Raw genomic sequence first — 20,600 nt, forward strand, 5'->3', positions numbered from 1 at the left:
TTGCTAAAAATCTTTGCCTCATATTATTTTTTGACATCTCATCATAGGTGAAGAAGAATATTGAAGTCTAGGCATTTACGGGGCTGACAACCGTCATAGGCTGGTTTAAGTGATCACGTTACACACGTGTAACATTCACCAATACTTTCCAATATTGACAACCACACTACTCAAATTCTTGGAAGTTCTATATGTATGAACCAATTTTTTTGAAACGTTGTTCGTAAATCACTTGAACTTCACTAGATACATGTATTGGCGAGATGAAAATAAGCTTTTTACTGAGCAGATAATTTGCCCGTCTTCCTGGTGTAATGGCTAGCGTGTTTAGCTACAGTGCTGGAGGTCCCGGGTTCGATTCCCAGGGGGAGTTGAAAACAAATATTAATTATTTTATACTTTAATATTTATTTAATATTACCCTGGACTGGTTCCTGAAGCGCAAGAGTGATCACCTTCCCTTCATGTAAGTAATGATCGAGATAACACTGCGTCAATTCTATGCAGTGCCTTATGCACCATTGGGTGCGGATAAGGGTTATGAGTATGAGATAATTTGAATAAAATACATTTCATGTATACTTTATGATAAAATAATATGACATGTATTCTCTTTTAAAGTATATTATTGTTCCGAAAAGAACTTATCTAAACAAGGATGAACGAAAAAAAAATGCATTAGCCTGAAATATTGTGATTGTTACTGTTTTATAGTTAGGAAGTGACATATTCCAGATATGGATGTTTTAAAAGTGGAGTGAGTTATTCCATGGCAAACAGAATAAAAATTTGGTGATAAACTTAAAATATTCTCGTTGTTTCCCTCCCTTGAGGTAAGGGAAGGGGTGTTATATTCCTTGGTTACGTACGGTATGGACTTCTCGATGTTACGTGCACTTTTCTATTTCAATATTGCAGTAGTTGCGAGGAAACCCAGTTTAGTCTGATGTATTCCATTACCCAGCACTGTATCTGCCAAGGAGGTGGCTGTGCGGAAAGCTTACTAAAAAGCAGGCTTAAGTGAGTAATTTTGAATATAATTTATATTTAAAGCACTTAATTTGTGATTTTCCATTTTATAATTAAAATGTACCTTAGTTTTAAAATCACTAAATATTTTATTATAATGTCTACCGGTTTCGAAGCTTATCGTTTCTTCATCAAGACTTATTTAAGAAAAGAAAAAAAAAGAAATAAAATATGTATAAGTACATATATATTTATATATATATATATATATATATATATATATATATATATATATATATATATATATATATATATATATATATATATATATATATATATATATATATATATATATATATATATATATATATATATATATATATATATATATATATATATATATATATATATATATATATATATATATATATATATATATATATATATATATATATATATATATATATATATATATATATATATATATATATATATATATATATATATATATATATATATATATATATATATATATATATATATATATATATATATATATATATATATATATATATATATATATATATATAAGCAGTTTGTTGTTGTAAGAATTAAAAATTATAATGCGATGTCATGGTGATCTCTCATGAAAACAATGCTTTGTAAATTGGTTAATATTATTTTTATCTCACTCAAAGATTAATTATCGTCATAATTTTTTTTTAAATATTCAACATGCTTTCCGTTTTGATTTAAAAAAAAACGTCGAAATAATTGTACCATTATATTTCTGAACATCTCGTATGTTACGTCTTTCCAAATAACAGCTTTGTGCATCTTCAATGACAAACGAATCGTGGTTATATCTCATACTAACAACTAGACACTCACCATATAAATACGAAATCATCACTTGTGTGTACTGCAAACATTTATTGAATAATTAATTATTATAATTAATTTTTATTTATCGGGAAGCTGGATTTTTTACCCTACAGATGGTCCAATCCAATGTCTCATTATTGTAAATAATCATGTGGTCAAATAGTGCTATAAAAAAGTAATTTCAGGCTCTCTCTTTTACATGCACATGTATGTATATGTATATATGTTTATGTCAGCCAACCCCTGGGATGCTAAAACTTCCATCTTCTTTCATATCACAAAAAAAAAAAACTAAATATGGTTCTCACGTTGAGACAACTTTAATTTTAATATTTTTTACAAAGCGAAATCTGTAATTCAAACACGATTCCGAAAATCTAAAGGGCATCAAAATATTATTAATATATAGGCACATTTCCATTTCATATTTGACGATGGCACTTTTCAATTTCATACGTTTACGTATTCAAAGGACCCTTTCATTTCAATGTTGTAATATATTGTCATTTCGTGAAATTAATATCGGATGCCACATGGATGCAATTAATCTGGTAACAACATACCATTCAACCATTATATGTGTATCAGTGGCGTGCCTAGGGTTTACCAGTAAGGCAAGCCCATTATTTTTCACATTCGTGAATACATTATGTACCTATAATTTCTTCACCTCGTATCATTCCCAGTATAGTAAGCACCCAGAAAGTATTATAAATATAAACAATGTATTGTAATCATTATAAAAATATGCATACATGTAAGTTTTGTAAGGTATAGCCATCACCTTTCAATAAAGAAAATGTTCACTGTAACAAAATATCTTCCTCAGATATCAATCATCACCATATAATGGCATGCATAGTGTTTATCAATCATGTAAGCGCGCGATAATTTAAAAATAGTCATTCATTAATTATGTATTTTTAATCATTTGGTCTAGATTTGGTCATTTTTATTTGAAGTTGTTACGCAAGCCGGGCTTTTGGGCTTCTAGGGAAGTACCGCCACTGATGTGTATATTGTGATGTTGTGTCGTAAATCGGTTTTCTTTGAAATACTGAAAACGCTTTGTGAATCGATTGATTAAACCTGATATTTATTATGTCATAAATTGATCGGTAGTCACTTTGTGGTAATATCTATCCATTTTTAATTTGAGTTAAACTTGGTTAATTCCTTTTTTTTTAAAGTGGTATTTACCAACTAAAACAAATATTTATTATTAATACTATTCTCATCGGATCGCATTATTATTTATTTGTATCTACTAGTTTTCATATTATTTTTTGACATCTCATCAAAGATGAAGAAGAATATGGAAGTCTGGGCATTTACGGGGCTTACGACCGTCATAGGCTGGTTTAAGTGATCACTTTACACACGTGTAACATTCACCAATTCTACCCATTATTGACAACCACACTACTCAAATTCTTGGAAGTTCTATATATATGAACCAATTTAGAAACCTTGTTCATGAATCACTAAAACTTCACTAGAGAAAATAACTCCTGTAATTGGAGATAATCCAGATTTTGTGAACAAGTATTTGGACACACTCAAAATGTTGTATCTACTAGTTATTTAATTTTATATTAAAAAATTATATTTCACAAAAAAATTTAAATATATTTTTTAAATAGTTTGTTGATTAAATAAATAAGAATAAATATTATTTATATTCAAAGCATTTACTTTGTGGTCAAACATTTTAATTGATATTAGTAATGTTAGTAAATAACCACTCACCGACTACTTCTGTCTACCGGTTTCGAGACGTACCCGTCTCTTCGTCAGGACATACACTACAATTTAACAAAATTTAAAAAAGCATGGTGGGACTAACAACTCGCTCTGCATGTTTTGCATGTGTAGTGATAGTGTATGTGAATAGTACTAAGTGGGTGTGGTGTAGTGTTGTTCGCATGATTGTTAAATTGTAGTGTATGTCCTGACGAAGAGACGGGTACGTCTCGAAACCGGTAGACAGAAGTAGTCGGTGAGTGGTTATTTACTAACATTACTAATATCAATTAAGAATAAATATGCTTAATGGTTAATTACAGTTTATTTTGTTTATTTATAAAAGACGAAAATATTTGTTACCATTCGTCAGCATTCATCGACTTCTCGGCATCCCCGTATGTTTGTATTGTTTTAAAAGGAATAACCCACGTACATATAAAAGTATTCGAGATTTAAGTTCGATCATGGGAATTAAATAATCATAGGTCGATTACACCATAACTACACTAAATTTGACATTGATTCGACAAAACGTGAATTTATGACAAGCTTTATTTTCGGAAATATTTTCACTTCCAAAGTCTGAATATTTTCTGACCAGAAGTATCCAAGTCACCAACTTTGGGGACTGTTGAGTTATTAATTTAATAATAAGCAAAACTATCGCGTCAAACAATAAGAACAAGGTGGGCTTTAAATATTGGAATGCTGGCTTGAATGAAGTGAGCTGTGTTATTTGTGAACGTTATTGTTGATATTCTGTGAGCACTGCGGTTGTTTGACTTAGGGAGGTCAACAAGTTAGTTGGAATTTGTTGGGAATGCTTACAAGTGAAAGGCGTGGTGCCAAACTTCGAATTTCCGTACTACCGAACTCCGATCACTTAAACAACATTATTTAATCCCTGAGAACATAGAAACAACTTTAAAATTCGAAGCGAAGTGTGTAACTTAAAGCTCATCAATAATAACATACCCATTAAGTATTCGTACGGTGGAATCTGATAAGAAGTATGATTTAACACACTTAAGAAAATATGCGTTGCTGGTAATGTGTTTAGACTGGTACTTAACGAACAACACGTAGATTTTGTTTTAGTATTTTTTTTTTAGAATAAAAGTATGTACATGCGTTTACATACTTTTATTCTAAAATTATAAAAGTATGACCATTAGAGATATAGTACGATGGATTGAGTACCCAAAAAGGTCACTCATAGACACAATCATTCAGAACCTTTGTTGAAAGTTGCTGCCTAATATTGTCCTATAATATATATATATTTATATATAAATATATATATACATACTTAACTTTTTACACACTTTACTTTTTTTTTCGATCCTTTTTCGATACCTCTTTCTTTTGTTCGATAAATTAAGGACACTATGTGTCACCTTTCCCCAATATTCATATTTAAAAATGTCTCAAACAGTCTTGTTTTACCCGCGTTTGAGTGAACATAACACAACAATCATGAAAAGTGCAAAGAAAATGTCGATTGCGATAAAATCCAAAATAATCACATTGTCGCAACAAAACATATCTAATTGTGAAATATCTCGTCGAGTTGGGTATTCAGAAGGCGCAGTGAGGTTTTTATTTAAAAAATTCTAAGAAACTGGATCCATAGAACGGAAAAAAGGAAGCGGGCGGGGGGGCGTGACATCTGCCCGAGATGATCGCTTAATAAAAAAAATTGTTATGCGCGATCGATTTTTAATGGCATCTGAAATACACGCAGAGGTGCAGTCTACCAGCACATCAACATTTTCAGTAAAAACAGTGTCCAGGCGGCTGTTGGAGCATGGTTTCCAAGCACGAAGACCCGCAAAGAAACCATTACTGACGAACAAAATGAAGAAGGCTAGACTGGATTGGGCAAAGGAGCACCAGAATTGGACCTTGGAGGATTGGCAAAATGTTATTTTCTCCGATGTATCAAAATTCAACCTTTTTGGTCCAGACGGCATTAAGATAGTTCGACGAAAACCTGGGGAAATATATCACCCGTCGTGCGTCACTCGAACCGTTAAACATTCACCCTACGTCATGATTTGGGGGTGCATGACAGCGTACGGTTTGGGACCTCTAAATTGTGTACAGGGTACGATGAATGCCATCCAGTACAAAAAAGTGTTGAAAAACCATCTTATTCTAACAATCGAGGACATTACGCAGTATACCGCGGACCCGATTTTTCAGGACGATTCTGCGCCGTGCCATAGAACCTGCACTGTGAGTACAAATATTTATTTTTTTAATGCATTTTGTGACCACTTGATAAATAATTTATTGTTTTTTTACAGATCAATGAATTCAAGGATAAAATTGGCTTAAAATCGATGACGTGGCCCGGGAATAGTCCTGATTTGAACCCGATAGAAAATTTATGGGCTATTATGAAGAAAAAAGTCGGAAAAAAAACATTGAGGAATTAAAAAGAAACTTGATTCAAGTTTGGGAAGAAGAAATAACTTCAGAAATTTTAGATTCGCTTTACGCTTCGTTAAATAATAGAATTTTACATGTTATAAAAAAATAAAGGTGAATTCACTAAGTATTAAATATTTTTAAATGTTATAAATATGTTTTAATGTAAAATACCTTAATTTAAAATAAAGCGATTAGAACGTACTTCTTAAATATGAATTGAAAAAAAACATGTCTTTTATTATTTCATCACAAACACTAGACCATAAATGAACCGTTATGGGTCTCTAAGGTTCGGGTAATCTGATACCTGATATATAATGGCAATTTTCAAGTACAATTCATGAGTAGGATCTTTTATTTTAACCTTGAAGTAACGAGTAGTCATCACATATGTCAAACATTTTTTTGTCCTGGGGTATATATATATATATATATATATATATATATATATATATATATATATACAGATATTTGTTGTATGTGTTTTACATTCGTTGCATTTATTTTTTTAACTTGATTGTTATGTATTTTTCATCCTTACAAAACGTATATCATGATATAACTATATAAACAATTGGAATTTGTAACTCAAGGCATGAAATAAAGGAATAAATAAATATTGAATGATTTGGTTTCCAGTTACATACTTCTTACTCTAATACTTCATGTATGATTTTAGAGGCTTATCTGCAAGCAGGAGAGTAAATTATGGGGAAGGTTGATGTAAAAAAAAAACACATCACTGGCGCATAAAATGGCTATCAAAAATAAATTGACTCTTCGTAATCATCGTATGTGTATTACGCACGGTGGCCTTAATGCCAGACATCTTTGTTTAAACCATGGGGAAAACTTTACAAAGGAAAGTATTTTTGAAGTATGAAGCAAGTACTTAGCTTTGACGCAATCCGATTTTATTTTGCGAGAAAACATAAAGGTGGTCTCGTAGTTTTCCTTGAAGTTTTTTTTTCTCTCTTTGTATTAAAGGTTTGAAAAGTTTTAATAAAAGGTAGAATTAGCCCTGAGCACTGAGCAACCCTTGTACGTGTTTCTCATATTAACACCCTTATGAGGAGAAACTTAACGGACTTTCTAAAGGATAATCGAATAAAACATTTCGAGAAACAAAACTCCAATTTAACCTTTTGTTAATGTAGTACACAGTTCTCATGAAAATATTCATGTTGAATTGTAAAAATAAGGTTTACCTAGAATTAAGTTTACGTTTTAAATAACTCCTTGTTTTGGCTTCCCCAAAGTATCTTTGTTAATTGTATTCTATAAATATATGTTTTCAAACCTCAAAATTAAATAAAATTCAAGTTATTATAATCAGGAATATATTTTTTTTATATATCAGTTAAATCAATTTCTTTCTGTTTTTTAAAACCATTTTTTTGGTTTAATTAATTAAATATATAAAAGTTCTATGAAGCATATTGCATGGGATTATGAGCTTAAAAATGAAACTTATTTCCATTTTTGACGACGATTGTTGCTTTTTATTCAAGTTTTAAAATTACAACGGTATTCGTGTCAAAGGAAAACATAGTTTAAATATTACATACATTAATTTTATAAAAGCATTTTACAGGCATAAATCATATTTTTTAAATAATTTTCGCAGATACTTTGTGGCACATTAAAAAAAAAGTGGTTAAAATAATGTTGTTTAATTTTTCAAAGTTTATAAATCATATTTATAGCCGTGATGGATTCATAAAAAAAATACTTAATAAAATATAGAATCAATTTTCATATGGATGTCTATGCTCATTTAAGGTACTTACGACTTATCATATGCTTAGGTAAGGTTTTGTTTATTTTAATAAAAGTTTTATATTTCATATAAAAATTGGTCAATTATTTATTAAATATTGTATTCTGGTAAAAAGGCATGTTGTGAAAACAATTGAATAATATAAAATTTGAATACAAGCCCAAATTTCTTACATCATCATCAATATTGGCATGAAAAATTAGACCTAAAATTAGTCATAAATTCATTAAAAACCTCAAACAGATTTGTCTTTTCTCTATATTCTTAAGCGCAGAATAAGGCACTGTATTATTACTTTGGTAAATTTCTATTTTTGTATTTAATTATAATTTTTGTTTAGAAGAATTTCAGGCTTAAGCAATATTTGAACAACAGAAAAATGAGAATATTTTACTGATTTAGTTAACTTATGAAATGATCTTGGAATAACTTCAAAAATATGAATTCCTCATCTAAACATCATGAACATTTGTTGTTTACATAATTTTTTGATAAAATGTACACAATATAATTTATAAACAGCAAATCCATTATTTTTACAACTTTTATTTTATTTGATCTATGGGTTTCGTCGTTGCTAACATCATTACCCTGGTGATGTCGGTAACAACAAAACCCTGTCATTGGTCAAATAAAATAAAAATTATATTGTTTTTTTTTTTATTATATAAAATGCAGTTTCATCAAGAAACGTCGAAATAAAATTTACATCTGATACCTTAATGAGATATTTTGACATATATGTACAAGTTGATAAGGCAAACTTAATACCATATTAAGCTTATTTTTGATGTATCATTTACCAAAAAAAAGAGAAAAATGTTTATTTCAATTGAAATAATAATAATATTCATATCTGGTTTAGTGTTCTAAATAAGTTCTAGTGATTCGTCTAGTGAGGTTCTAGTGATTCAAGACCAAGGTTTCTAAATTGGTTCATTTATATAGAACTTCCAAGAATTTGAGTAATGTGGTTGTCAATAATGGGTAGAATTGGTGAATGTTACACGTGTGTAAAGTGATCACTTAAACCAGCCTATGACGGTCGTCAGCCCCGTAAATGCCCAGACTTCTATATTCTTCTTCATCTTTGATGAGATGTAAAAAAAATATATAAAAATAAGTCCTGTAATTGGAGATAATCCAGATTTTGTGAACAAGTATTTGGACACACTCAAAATGTTGTAAATAATAATATTCCTCATAAGCTATGATAACTTATGAGTTAATTAAATGTTAGTTTTGTAATATTTCGAATCGTTTTTTTTATTTCAATTTCCCGATCAATCGAATTAAATTCTCCAGACTTTCCCTTATTTTTCGCCCTACTTCATCCCTTACTAGCCACGGTTGAGTCTCGTTGATCGCACTTCCTGTGCTCGTTCTGCACTTCCGTTTCGAATTTCCTGTTGTTTATTATTCAGCTGTTTTCTATCTTCGGGGAATAATGAAGCCTTTCTTCAACAGTATCCTTCGAGGAACGCCGGATCTTATTACTCATTAAGGAGTTTTTATTGCCGAATAACAGCATTAAAATAAAACTACGTTAATAGTACTTACAAGCTTTACGAATGGATCAAATGAACCCTCTTGTGTTGATTATTTAATAACTCCTTTAAGTTTTAATACATTTAATAAGAATTTCATACTTGTTTATACAATAACCATTATTTTAAATTGTTTTCTTCTTCTTTTCATACATTCGGTCTCTTTGGGATCGTTATCATAAAACAAATGTTCACATTTCATTACGGAAGAAAATATTTTCTTTGTTGTTCTTAAGTTTTCAAGTTTTATTACTAAAGTTTTCGTTTATGTAAGATTAGGTTAACTTATTAGGCTTTCTTACCAAATATGATATAATGCATCTAAAGAACGAAAATTTATATATATATATATATATATATATATATATATATATATATATATATATATATATATATATATATATATATATATATATATATATATATATATATATATATATATATATATATATATATATATATATATATATATATATTTATATAAATATATATATATATATATATATATATATATATATATATATATATATATATATATATATATATATATATATATATATATATATATATATATATATATATATATATATATATATATATATATATATATATATATATATATATATATATATATATATATATATATATATACCGTAAAGTGGGTATACTTTGCACCATGGGTGATACTTTGCACCACCTTCTGTAAAGAAATTGTAGAGCTGGTCATCTCTGATACATGTCATTTTTCATTCTACTTTCTATTGTTTCTGATAGATGGCACTTCAATCTACTTTTTAGTTTACGGAAGTAACAGTCGGTCGCTATTGCTTCAATGCGTTTTTCCTGTCCGAACGTAAAGAAAGTTTTCTGTCTGAAAATTGTGTCCGAAAAAATCCAGTGGAATCAGTATACTGAAACTAGTTACAACAAGTGAGTGGTCTCTAAATCGTAGGTAGATAGGCCCTGCTTTTCTCAAATGCTGTATTTTTTAGTTACGTTGTCAAGTTTATGTAAAAATAATATTTTTTTAAGAATTGACTTGTATTGACCACATTTGGGGTAACATTGCACCAAGTGCAAAGTATCCACAAAAAGCCATAGTTGATTAATTTGATGAAAAGTCTTAAAACGGCTAATACAATTTGACATGTTTGCTAAATATCTATAGGTTTTGTGTACTTACTTAATTCCTGATGGTATATTTTTTTCAAAAATGTCAAGAACACACAAACAGCGGCCTTAAGCCAGACGATACTGCGATTTTACACCGAAGAGAGTGGAGCAGTGTTTGGAGGCCATTCGAAATGGTACAATCAGTCAAAGAAAGGCTGAAGAAATTTTCAAAATCCCCAGAAGGACGATTAACTATAAGCTCAAAGGTCAGCACACAAAACCTGTGGGAAAACCTCCGATATGTGACAAGGGCGAAGAGCAATCCTTCGTAAACTGCATAGTAGACATGAGTGAGTACGGTTTCCCAGTGAGTGTTTTTAACATTCGCTACATTCTAATACCCTATTTGGATAGATTTGGCAGAAAAATACGAATATTAAAGAACAACGTACCAGTTATAAATGTAACCCTGAAGAGGGCAACAGGTTGTTGCCGAAACTAGTTGGAAAAATAAAAATGTGAGTGGATCAGAATACAAAGTATTTTTATTTCTCGAAATAATTTATCAAGATGATCCACAAAGTTAATGCTTTCAATATTCAAAACACAAACAACGTACCAAGCTCTGAATGGATAAGATCATTTTTGCAAAGACATAAAACCTTGACTGTTGCTAAAACTAGTCAGTTGCTTAATCGGTTGCCATTAAAAGCGTATGACGATGACGTGCGCCAGAGTTTTCAACAGTTTTTGGAAGAAAACAGATTCAACCCAAAGAATTCAGTCTTAAAACGCAGGAAAACGATACCGATAGAACCAGGTAAGAGCATTGCTCACGATCCAAATGTCGAAATGAACGTTGACGAGACACAAATGCTACCTGAACCAACTACATCAATGATCCCACCTTCCGCATCAAAACTTCCAGCATATCTAGCATTAACTGATTATAGTTCACACGGAAGCTTTGAGGAAGAGGGAGAAGAACAAAAACGATGACTGAAACCAGATATCGTATTTGTTCTTCCGTTTCATTAGGACCAGTAAAAAAGAAGGTGGGAGAATATGTCGAATTTCATTATGAAGGAGAAATATTTCCGGGACAGATTTTGGAAATAAAGAAAGACAGAGCTGTTAAATCCATGCAGGAGAGTCTCAAATCGTGGAAGTGGCCGATGAAGGATGACTTTCTTCAATATTCTTGGAAGGATGTAGCGGGTTCCATAAAAGAACCGAAAATGCAATCCAAAAGAGGTTTCTTTACCGTCCCGGAACTTGACCATATTTAGACCTAATTTAATTTTAATTCCTATTACCTATGTAGTACGATATGTTTTAATATCCACCTTTTATTTCATATAATTTGAAACCTTCAGTATTGAAAAAAAAAACATTTTTGTTAGATTTTTCAATATTTAAGAAAAAAAAATTCTATCAAGTGTCTTATTTTTCCATAATTATACAATATTATAATCTGCATTTAGTGAACTGTGAGCCAAAACCCTTCATAAGGTGCAACAAAACTTGTGGGATAGCCTTTACTTTGCATAAATTTGGATTCTAGTACGAAAAGTGTAGAGAAAATATCATGGTGCAAAGTTGTACTTTACCCCGGGATACTTTGCACCAAAATATAAATATAAAAAAAAAATACAGGCAAAATAGATAAAAATTTAAAAACGTATCAGACATGTTACAGGTATATGTGTTATTACATTGCAGTAGTTGAAACCTCAGAAAAAGTAAAAAACCTGATCTGAATAGACAATTTTTTGAAAAAATGCAATATTTTGGTGCAATGTATACCCACTTTACGGTATATATATATATATATATATATATATATATATATATATATATATATATATATATATATATATATATATATATATATATATATATATATATATATATATATATATATATATATATATATATATATATATATATATATATATTCGGTATAGCTATAATAAAAAAGAGGTTAGTAGAAAGTTGTCAAACTCTGTTTACTCTCCACCAATAACCTAGTTATGTTATGGGTGGGGGGTGAACGGTGCATGACAATTTTTTTCTGTGTATATAATGAATATGTATATGTATGTATATGTATATATATATATATGTGTATATGTATGCGTATGTGTATGTATGTATGTATATTTATAATATATTTTTAAACTTCTTACCTAGAAAAAAAAATCCTTTAACCACCCTTATTAATTCCTCTCCTTTCCTTCTCCTCCCTGCTAAATTTATTTTTTTATATAATACCCTTTTTTTGTTATTTGTTTAATTTCTGAATGTTTTTTAATACTTTTTTTACATAAATGTGGAATTGTTTAATTGGCTTTTTTTTAACGTAACTATTTTTTGATAATGTAATGTAATGTTTATTATTGTTAATGTAACTTTTGTTTTATATCATTTTTTTATATGTAAGCTGTACAATTCCCGAATAAATAAATAAATAAAAATATTCACATTCACCAGAATGTCATTTTCTATGTAAGATCGTATCGAAAGAGTTAAAACTGGTTTTATATTTTATTTTAAGTATTTCTCAAGGAAAGATTTACCACAGAATAAACATAAAGCATTAGTTTGATTAATATCTAAAGAACTGACTTTGAGATTTTTCTATTTATAAGTCTAAAGAATATCTTATTATGAAATCACTATACATACATCTTATTTCAACTTGATTATAACGTCGACCTGTTTCAAAGAAAAACAGATTCATCTTCAAGATTTCTTAAATAAGAATTATTAAGTCAGCTTGAGGAAGAAGCTCTTTGCTCCCAAACCAGTCGAAATTATAATTAAGTTATGAAAAGATAAATTATATAAATATATAACTTTATGAGAAAGCTTTTTTGCTAAAAATAGCTTTTGAAGTTATTAAATTAACGTGTAGATTAAAATCAATGCGCAATTAAATTGATTAGATAATAACAAATATGAAGAAGAATATGGAAGTCTGGGTAACAAAGAGGTTATGACCTACCATAAGCTGGTTTAGTGATGACATTACACACTACCATTGATTATTACCATCACAATTTCTTGGACAAAATTCAAAAACTTATAAAATATTTTAAATGATTTAAAAATGTATTTTATTTTTATTTATTTCAAAATACGTATGTCACATAAATATATAACATTCTCCATGAGTAATTTCTTTTACTCATTTTGCAAGAAAAAAAAAACAAAAAAACCCAACACAGGGCAAAATGTAAAATAAAAATTAATTAATAATAATAAGTAAATAGGTTTAAAAAAACATAATGTAAGAAGCACGATTAAAGGAAATAAACGAGAAAACATTTCTAATTCCTGACAAAAATGTATTTCCAAATAAGTAATTTTTCAGTTCATCCGTTTGATTTTTCTTTATGCCATAAAATATTTCTATCCTACAAAGAATTATGAGCACGTTTGCATATTTTCAGGGCGCTCTCTCAAGAAAATGTTTCATACAATGTGAAACAATGAGAAGCGTTCTCTGAGAAGTCGCGGTGCGCTCAAGTATTTTATAAGGGCAATTTTTATACCTTTATGACTCATTATTCCGCAAAATATCACCGTAAATTTATACCGGTTCTTCTGCATGAGTTTTATGCTAAGGGGGCATTATGGAATAAGAGATTCTTGGAAGATTGCCATTTTGTTATGCGGAATTTTTGCCATACAATATAACTAATGAAATTTCGAATGAGATGCAACATATTTAAAGACATTTCAGATATTTTGATTACTTAAGTTAAAGAAATTTTACAATCAAAATATAATATTAGTTCAGTAAAGCTTTTATATAATGCACTGATTGGGGAAGGGGGTAACTGTTATAAAAAAGGCCATTTTATAAAAAATGGTTTAAAATAAATCAAAAAACTTTTTCTTAAAAATAATGTATTAAGAAATAAATAAACAATACATAACACAAACTAAATTATATGAATGTGATTAACATGGCCGCTAAAAAAATTGTGACGGCACTTGAAGTAAAGTATGTATAATATAAACAGGATGTTTTTAATTTTTTAGAAACATTACGCTTATTTTACATAAAATTATTTATCAGTGTCTCTGTTGAGACATATATGATTTAAATAATTTGCCCCTTATAAGTAGGTATTTTGAAGTAAACAGAAGATGTTGTTTTACTAATTGATTCGGCAGTCACATTGTGGTAAATTCTATCCATTTTTAATGAATGTTTTTCTTAGTAAATAGCACTATTTCTTAAAATCTACTTTGAAACGTGTTTCGATGCATTTCGCATCATTTCTATGCATGTCACAGTAGATTTTAAGAAATGCGAATATTTACTAAGTAAATTATTAATTAAAATAGAAGATGTTGTGTTAATGTTACATTTTTAAAAACAGTAATATTTTGTTAATAAAGATTTCAGTTCGTAAAACGAAGCTACAAATTTCGTTTGTATATTTTGGCATTTTCAGTTGAAAGAATACTCGTAGGTGGAGAAAAACAACTACGAGAGAAGATATACCTTATTCAAATGATGTAAATCGCGCTACGGGCACAATAAATTTGGCGAACTAATTTGAATGTTTACTATATATGGTGTGTTGGCTGTTTTATCTCTCGGATATCTCAGCTAATTATTTTCATTTTCAAACCAATTCGTGAGATCGTAAGTATCCCAAATAATATTGTGTTACCTCACCATAAATTTACAAAGGTACACGGAAATCTAATTACGCTATGTAATGTTCTCGAAATGTGGTATATCTGAACACAAGGCTGGTATTAATTTCTCAGCGGGAGAGGCCGTATAATATAGCCTTTACAGTTGCTTGGAAGCTTTGGAGGCTTTTCTTACTTCGTTAGGTAAGCCTGTGGTAAAATATGGCGCCATTTTGCTTAAGAAGAACTCAGGAATCAGGTTGTGAGGTGAAAAATTAGCGTCACATTTCAGTATTACTGAAAATTTCTCGAATTTCCCAAAGCGACGAACAAGTCGTTAGGTCTTCTGTCTTCTGTCACGACAATACGAAAATACTATTTAGTAGAGAGCAGGTGCAATTTTTCACACAATGCTTCATATATGATAGAGATAACTGTGTTTTTTTTATGAAAAAAGAAGTACGATGACATTACATCCTGGTTTATTGTGCGTGAAATGCTTTCAATCTAAATTTTGTGAAAGGAGATGAGTTTTTTTATAGGCGATCGAGGTTGGGAAATTTTTCTCGTATTTTTTTGCGTTTAGTATTTTTCTTAAAAAATTACATTGAAATACATATGTGCCGTATTCAAATAATGCAATTTACGAGACGTATGAGATTTCGAACTTGTTAGTAAAGATTTATCACCATGAGTTCATGTCATTTACCAACAGCATTATATTAAAAACTTCTTTATTTTACCAAGGATTAAAGTAATGAAATTCCTCAAAACATCCAAAAGAAAACTTTTATCACCTTTTTGAATGAAATCGAGTTTTTTTATTATTAAAATTGATATGTCAATATAGGTAAATAAAAATATTGAATTAAGTTTTGGCTTTTGACCTGTCAAATAATGGTTTAAGTGATCACTTTTACACGTGTAACATTCACCATTCTACCAATGATTGACAAATACGCTTCTCAAATTTCGGAAGTTGTACTCATACCTCAATCGAGGCATTGTTTCAGACTTTTATATTCTTTTTCATCTACGCTGAGATATAAAAATAATAAGTTATGTAAATAATTACTGGATTTATGTTAGAATTGATTATTATTAGATCCCAAGCTGATCTCTCCCTGCATTCATAATGCCAGCAGAGCTCTGAGCTCTGGGATTACATTTAAGTTGATATTGTTCTAGATTCTAGGAGTGCATTGTATTGCAGAATTATTGGCTACCGCAGCCTATTGTGGGTCCCATGTACTTCTGATCAGACTTCCAATGCGGCTTTCAGAGCCTTCCAACGATTTGGGATTCCCTGATTCTTGACCTAGCGGAAATTGATCTCCTTCGACCAACTGTGGCATTAGCATTTGCAAATGTTACACAGGATAAGGTTTTTTGGCCTTGACCTTTTTAATGTTTATTTATTTCTATAAATCACATGTGGATCGTTTGGGCTTTGTGTTTAAAAACAAAAGATTAGTAAATGTCATTTCTGGTGGTATGGGCGTGGAACAAATGGATAACGAGAAAATGACTAAGAAAGTATGTTTGGCAAATGTGAACGGGAGAAATGAACCAGAACGGCCAAAAAAGACTTGGGACCACCAAAACAATCAGAATAAAAAATCTCGTGGTATCAAGAGTCTAAGTAATTGTAGGAAATATGTGACTAGGTGTATGGACGTAAAAGAAGAAAGAGTGTGGGGTTCCATCCTCTCTGCCAACCCTTGAAGGGAAACTTCATTAAAATCAAAACATCATATGAAAAGCGTTTACATCGTATTCATATATTTTATTAAAATGTTACATGTAATATTTGAGTAGGTATTCAGATAATTATTTAATAGCCATACATAGATATTATTATATATATTAAACCATATCCGCTCCCTAGTTGGAGCATATGGAGCCCACAAATTGTCTCCAGGCTTTTCTGTCGGCTGCCAGCTCCCTTGCATCCTTCTAAGTCAGATCCGCTTCCCAAAGTTCTGTCGAAATAAACATGCACAAATACCATTCTGTTATATTGATTAAATCATTATTTTTGAATAAGAGTATGATTTTTTTTAAGGGTTTCAAATCGTCAAATTTATAAATATGTGATTCGATGTTTATATGCAAGCTTTGAAAATATAAATTAAACTATTCCTTATTGTGATTCCTAAAAATATATCAGTTATGACAGTAAGAAGGGTCAGAGAAGCAATATGGTTATGACACATAATTTACATCTAAGCTCATGTGAGGACAGGGGGCTTTAAAAAACAATATATTTAAGCACTTATATTATCAGAAAAAACAACTACTCAAAAAACTGAATTGTTTGTTTAAAAGCCGCTTCAAAGTAAGCAGATTCATTTTCAAGACTTAAAAAATATGAAACTAATACTTTATAAAATAATCCAAAAAATATGGGTTGGAGAGCTCGGATAGGAATCTGAAGTGGGTATTTTGTATAATTAATTGGCAGTTCCAGATGAATTTATGTTTTCATAATAAAATTAGTGTTTATGTTATATTTCATAAAATTAGTATTTAAGTTATAAAATTATAATTCTAGTGCCTTGAATAGGAATTGTAAAATTAAATGTATTTTCATTAAAAAAAATCTCTTATTTGAACTGAAATTAGTAAGAAAAAGTATAATAAACAAATATCGTAGTATTGTAGTAGTCAATTTTGGATTGGGTTTTTTTTATTTCAACTGTCTATAATTACGACTCTCTTTAAGTTTAAATTTCACTGAAACATCAAATTTCTAGTAGAAGGCTGTATGCGGAGCATAATACGACTGGATCTACGATAGAGGCTGCATCTCGCAAGCCGAGAGCGAACATAAGTGACTTTTGACATGAAAAGCTCGCTTCAAGAGCTTTTCCTGAAACATTGCTGAATTCGAAATTTACGAGATGGCTTCGGAAGAAAGAATGTAAGCTTGAGATTTGTTTTTCAAAAGCTTGGTAGATAATTTTCTATTTTTGTAAAGCTCAGAATATAACGATCACACAGCCATCCATAGAAAAGTTTTAAAAAATATATTTGTATTCATATATTTCGTATGTGTTTACATTAAGCTTAATATCGTTAAATAATGTTTTTTTATTTATTTTAATCATTTATATGAACCTTATTTAACACTTTCAAAATATGTAATAAAAAACAGAACAGTATGTTTCTTTTATTAACATAATAGATTCTGAAATATGTGTTTTTTTTGTTTGTTTGACAACATGCATTAACTGAGATTTAAAAATATATATAAAATAATTTCATTAAAATCTTCGAATGGAGTATGACAATTTAAAAGCTGTAAATATTGGATTTAAAAAAAAAGAATACAAATAAGAGGAAAAAACAAGTCATATAAATATATCTATATAAAATGCATTTCAATTCCATAATGTTATGATATTTTTAAAACTGACTTGTAATTAATAAAATTATAACCAAGGCGCTGAAATCTCAAAACCATCAAATTAAATTTAAAATTGAGTAGGTAGAAACTGATTTTATTTATTTTGTTTTACTATACGAACTTTTTTTTCCCCCTCTTGATCCCCACCTTGTCGCGGTGAGGGGGCTTGCGTGCCTCAGTGATTCACCAGGCTATGGCGGTAGTCTAACTACCAGAAGGGTCTCCCATGCCAAGCAGGTTGGTGAAGAGAGACCAGACAAAGCGGGAAACAAGGTTGAGCCGACCTGTTGAGGGGTCCTCGGACCTCAGGCCTCGGGAGCGCTGGGCCAATCACTCTGCCTCCCTAAACCCTTTGATTACGATAAGTCCACGAAATGCCTCGGACACCGGCTTCTCTGGCACCCCCCGACCCGGCTGTGGTATTAGGACTGCGCTCACTAAACGGCTCCTATCCAACAATTCATCTTTCCGCATTGGAACGTACAATGTGCGGACAATGCAGGTCCACGGAAAAGATATTCACGCGACTCGTATCATGGATGACTACAAGTTAGATATCCTAGGACTGAGCGAGTCGCGATGGAAAGGATCTGGAAAGAGGTTGTTGGATAGTCACATGTGTCTGCACTCCGGCCAAGAACGATATCACCGTCAAGGGGTGGCAATTCTCCTTTCAGAAAGAGCAGCAAAGTGCTTGCTTAGTTGGGAACCAATTTCTGAAAGGCTTATACGCGTCACCCTCCAAACGGCCGATAGTTCTGTCACTGTCCTACAGTGCTACGCGCCTACCGAAATTGCAGATGCCCAAACAAAAGATGCCTTCTACGACTCTCTCCATGCGGTCATCGCCTCTCTCCCAAGAAGAACCCGCGTGGTAGTATTGGGAGATTTTAACGCGAGAGTCGGAACAGACCCATCACTTGCCCCAACGGTGATGGGAAGGCACGGCTATGGGCAAGCCAATGGCAATGGAGAAAGACTGGTCGAGTTCGCTAGTATTAACGACCTTGTCATTGGTGGTACGCTATTTCCCCATAGGTCCATCCATAAGTACACCTGGACCTCCCCTGACGGACGAACAAGAGCGCAGATAGATCACATCCTCTATGGACGTGCTAACCGGCGAGAGCTCCTCGATGTCAGGTCCTACAGAGGGGCCGACATTCATAGTGATCACGAGTTACTCGTCGGAAGAATCTGTCTGCAGCTCAAACGTCTGCCGAGATGTCCTCGGCGGAAGAGAATCAACTTAGACAAGTTAAGAGTGCCGAAATAAGATTGAGATTCGAGGAAACGGTCGGACAACGTGTCCAGCAAGACACCGATCCTCAGCCCATTAATGTTGACTCGATTGAGGCACAGTGGGCCAGTCTCAAATCGGCTCTCAACTCTTCCGCCAATGAGGTTCTTGGCCCCAGGATAGGAGAAAGACCCCATTGGATGTCAGATGAGACCTGGGGAAAGATGGCTGAGCGCGCTCACTTAAAAGCACTGAGGGACAGTGAAAGTGACCCCTACCAACTGGACACCCTCAGAGATGACTACAGGCGCCAAGATCGTATAGTCAAACGATCATGCAGACTCGATAAGCGCCGTCATCTCGATTCTCTTATTGTAACGGCGGAACATGCCGCCCAAGGAAATGACACGCGGAAATTATTCCAAATAACAAGGAAGATCTGCGGAAAGAATTCGGTAACCCCTGGAGCTGTGAAAAACACAAATGGAGTTACCGAATCTGACGCGGATCGTATAAAGGAAATATGGCGTGATCATTTCCACAGGGTCTTGAATCGCCCTCCTCCTCCAATCATCCTCGATATTCCCACGGAGGCTGCGTCAAGCATTCCGCGGGCGGTCGCCATACCTGATGGTCCACCGACACAGGCAGAAATTATAGCTGCCGTGTCGAAATTGAAAAATGGGACTGCCCCTGGTGTTGATGGTATCCACCCGGAATTCTTGAAATGCAGCGTTACTGGCATTATTGGCCCTTTACACCAATTAATGTCCAGTGTGTGGGAAGAAGAGCGATGCCCTAGAGACTGGGTAAATGGGG

General features: G+C 31.5%; 1 protein-coding gene across 1 annotated transcript; it reads left to right on the top strand.

Moving 5' to 3' along the window:
* Positions 1-18,767: 18,767 nt before the first annotated feature.
* Positions 18,768-20,099, top strand: LOC148300310 (uncharacterized; the record flags this gene model as incomplete). The annotated part of the gene is made up of 2 exons (XM_088274960.1): positions 18,768-19,679; positions 19,736-20,099. Coding segments are annotated over exons 1-2 (1,276 nt in total), but the record flags the coding sequence as incomplete, so codon positions are not given.
* Positions 20,100-20,600: the final 501 nt, after the last annotated feature.

The sequence above is a fragment of the Brachycentrus maculatus genome, unplaced genomic scaffold (assembly GCF_059751285.1).
Source record: "Brachycentrus maculatus isolate JH-2025_06_01 unplaced genomic scaffold, ASM5975128v1 h1tg000752l, whole genome shotgun sequence".
Lineage (NCBI taxonomy): Eukaryota > Metazoa > Arthropoda > Insecta > Trichoptera > Brachycentridae > Brachycentrus > Brachycentrus maculatus.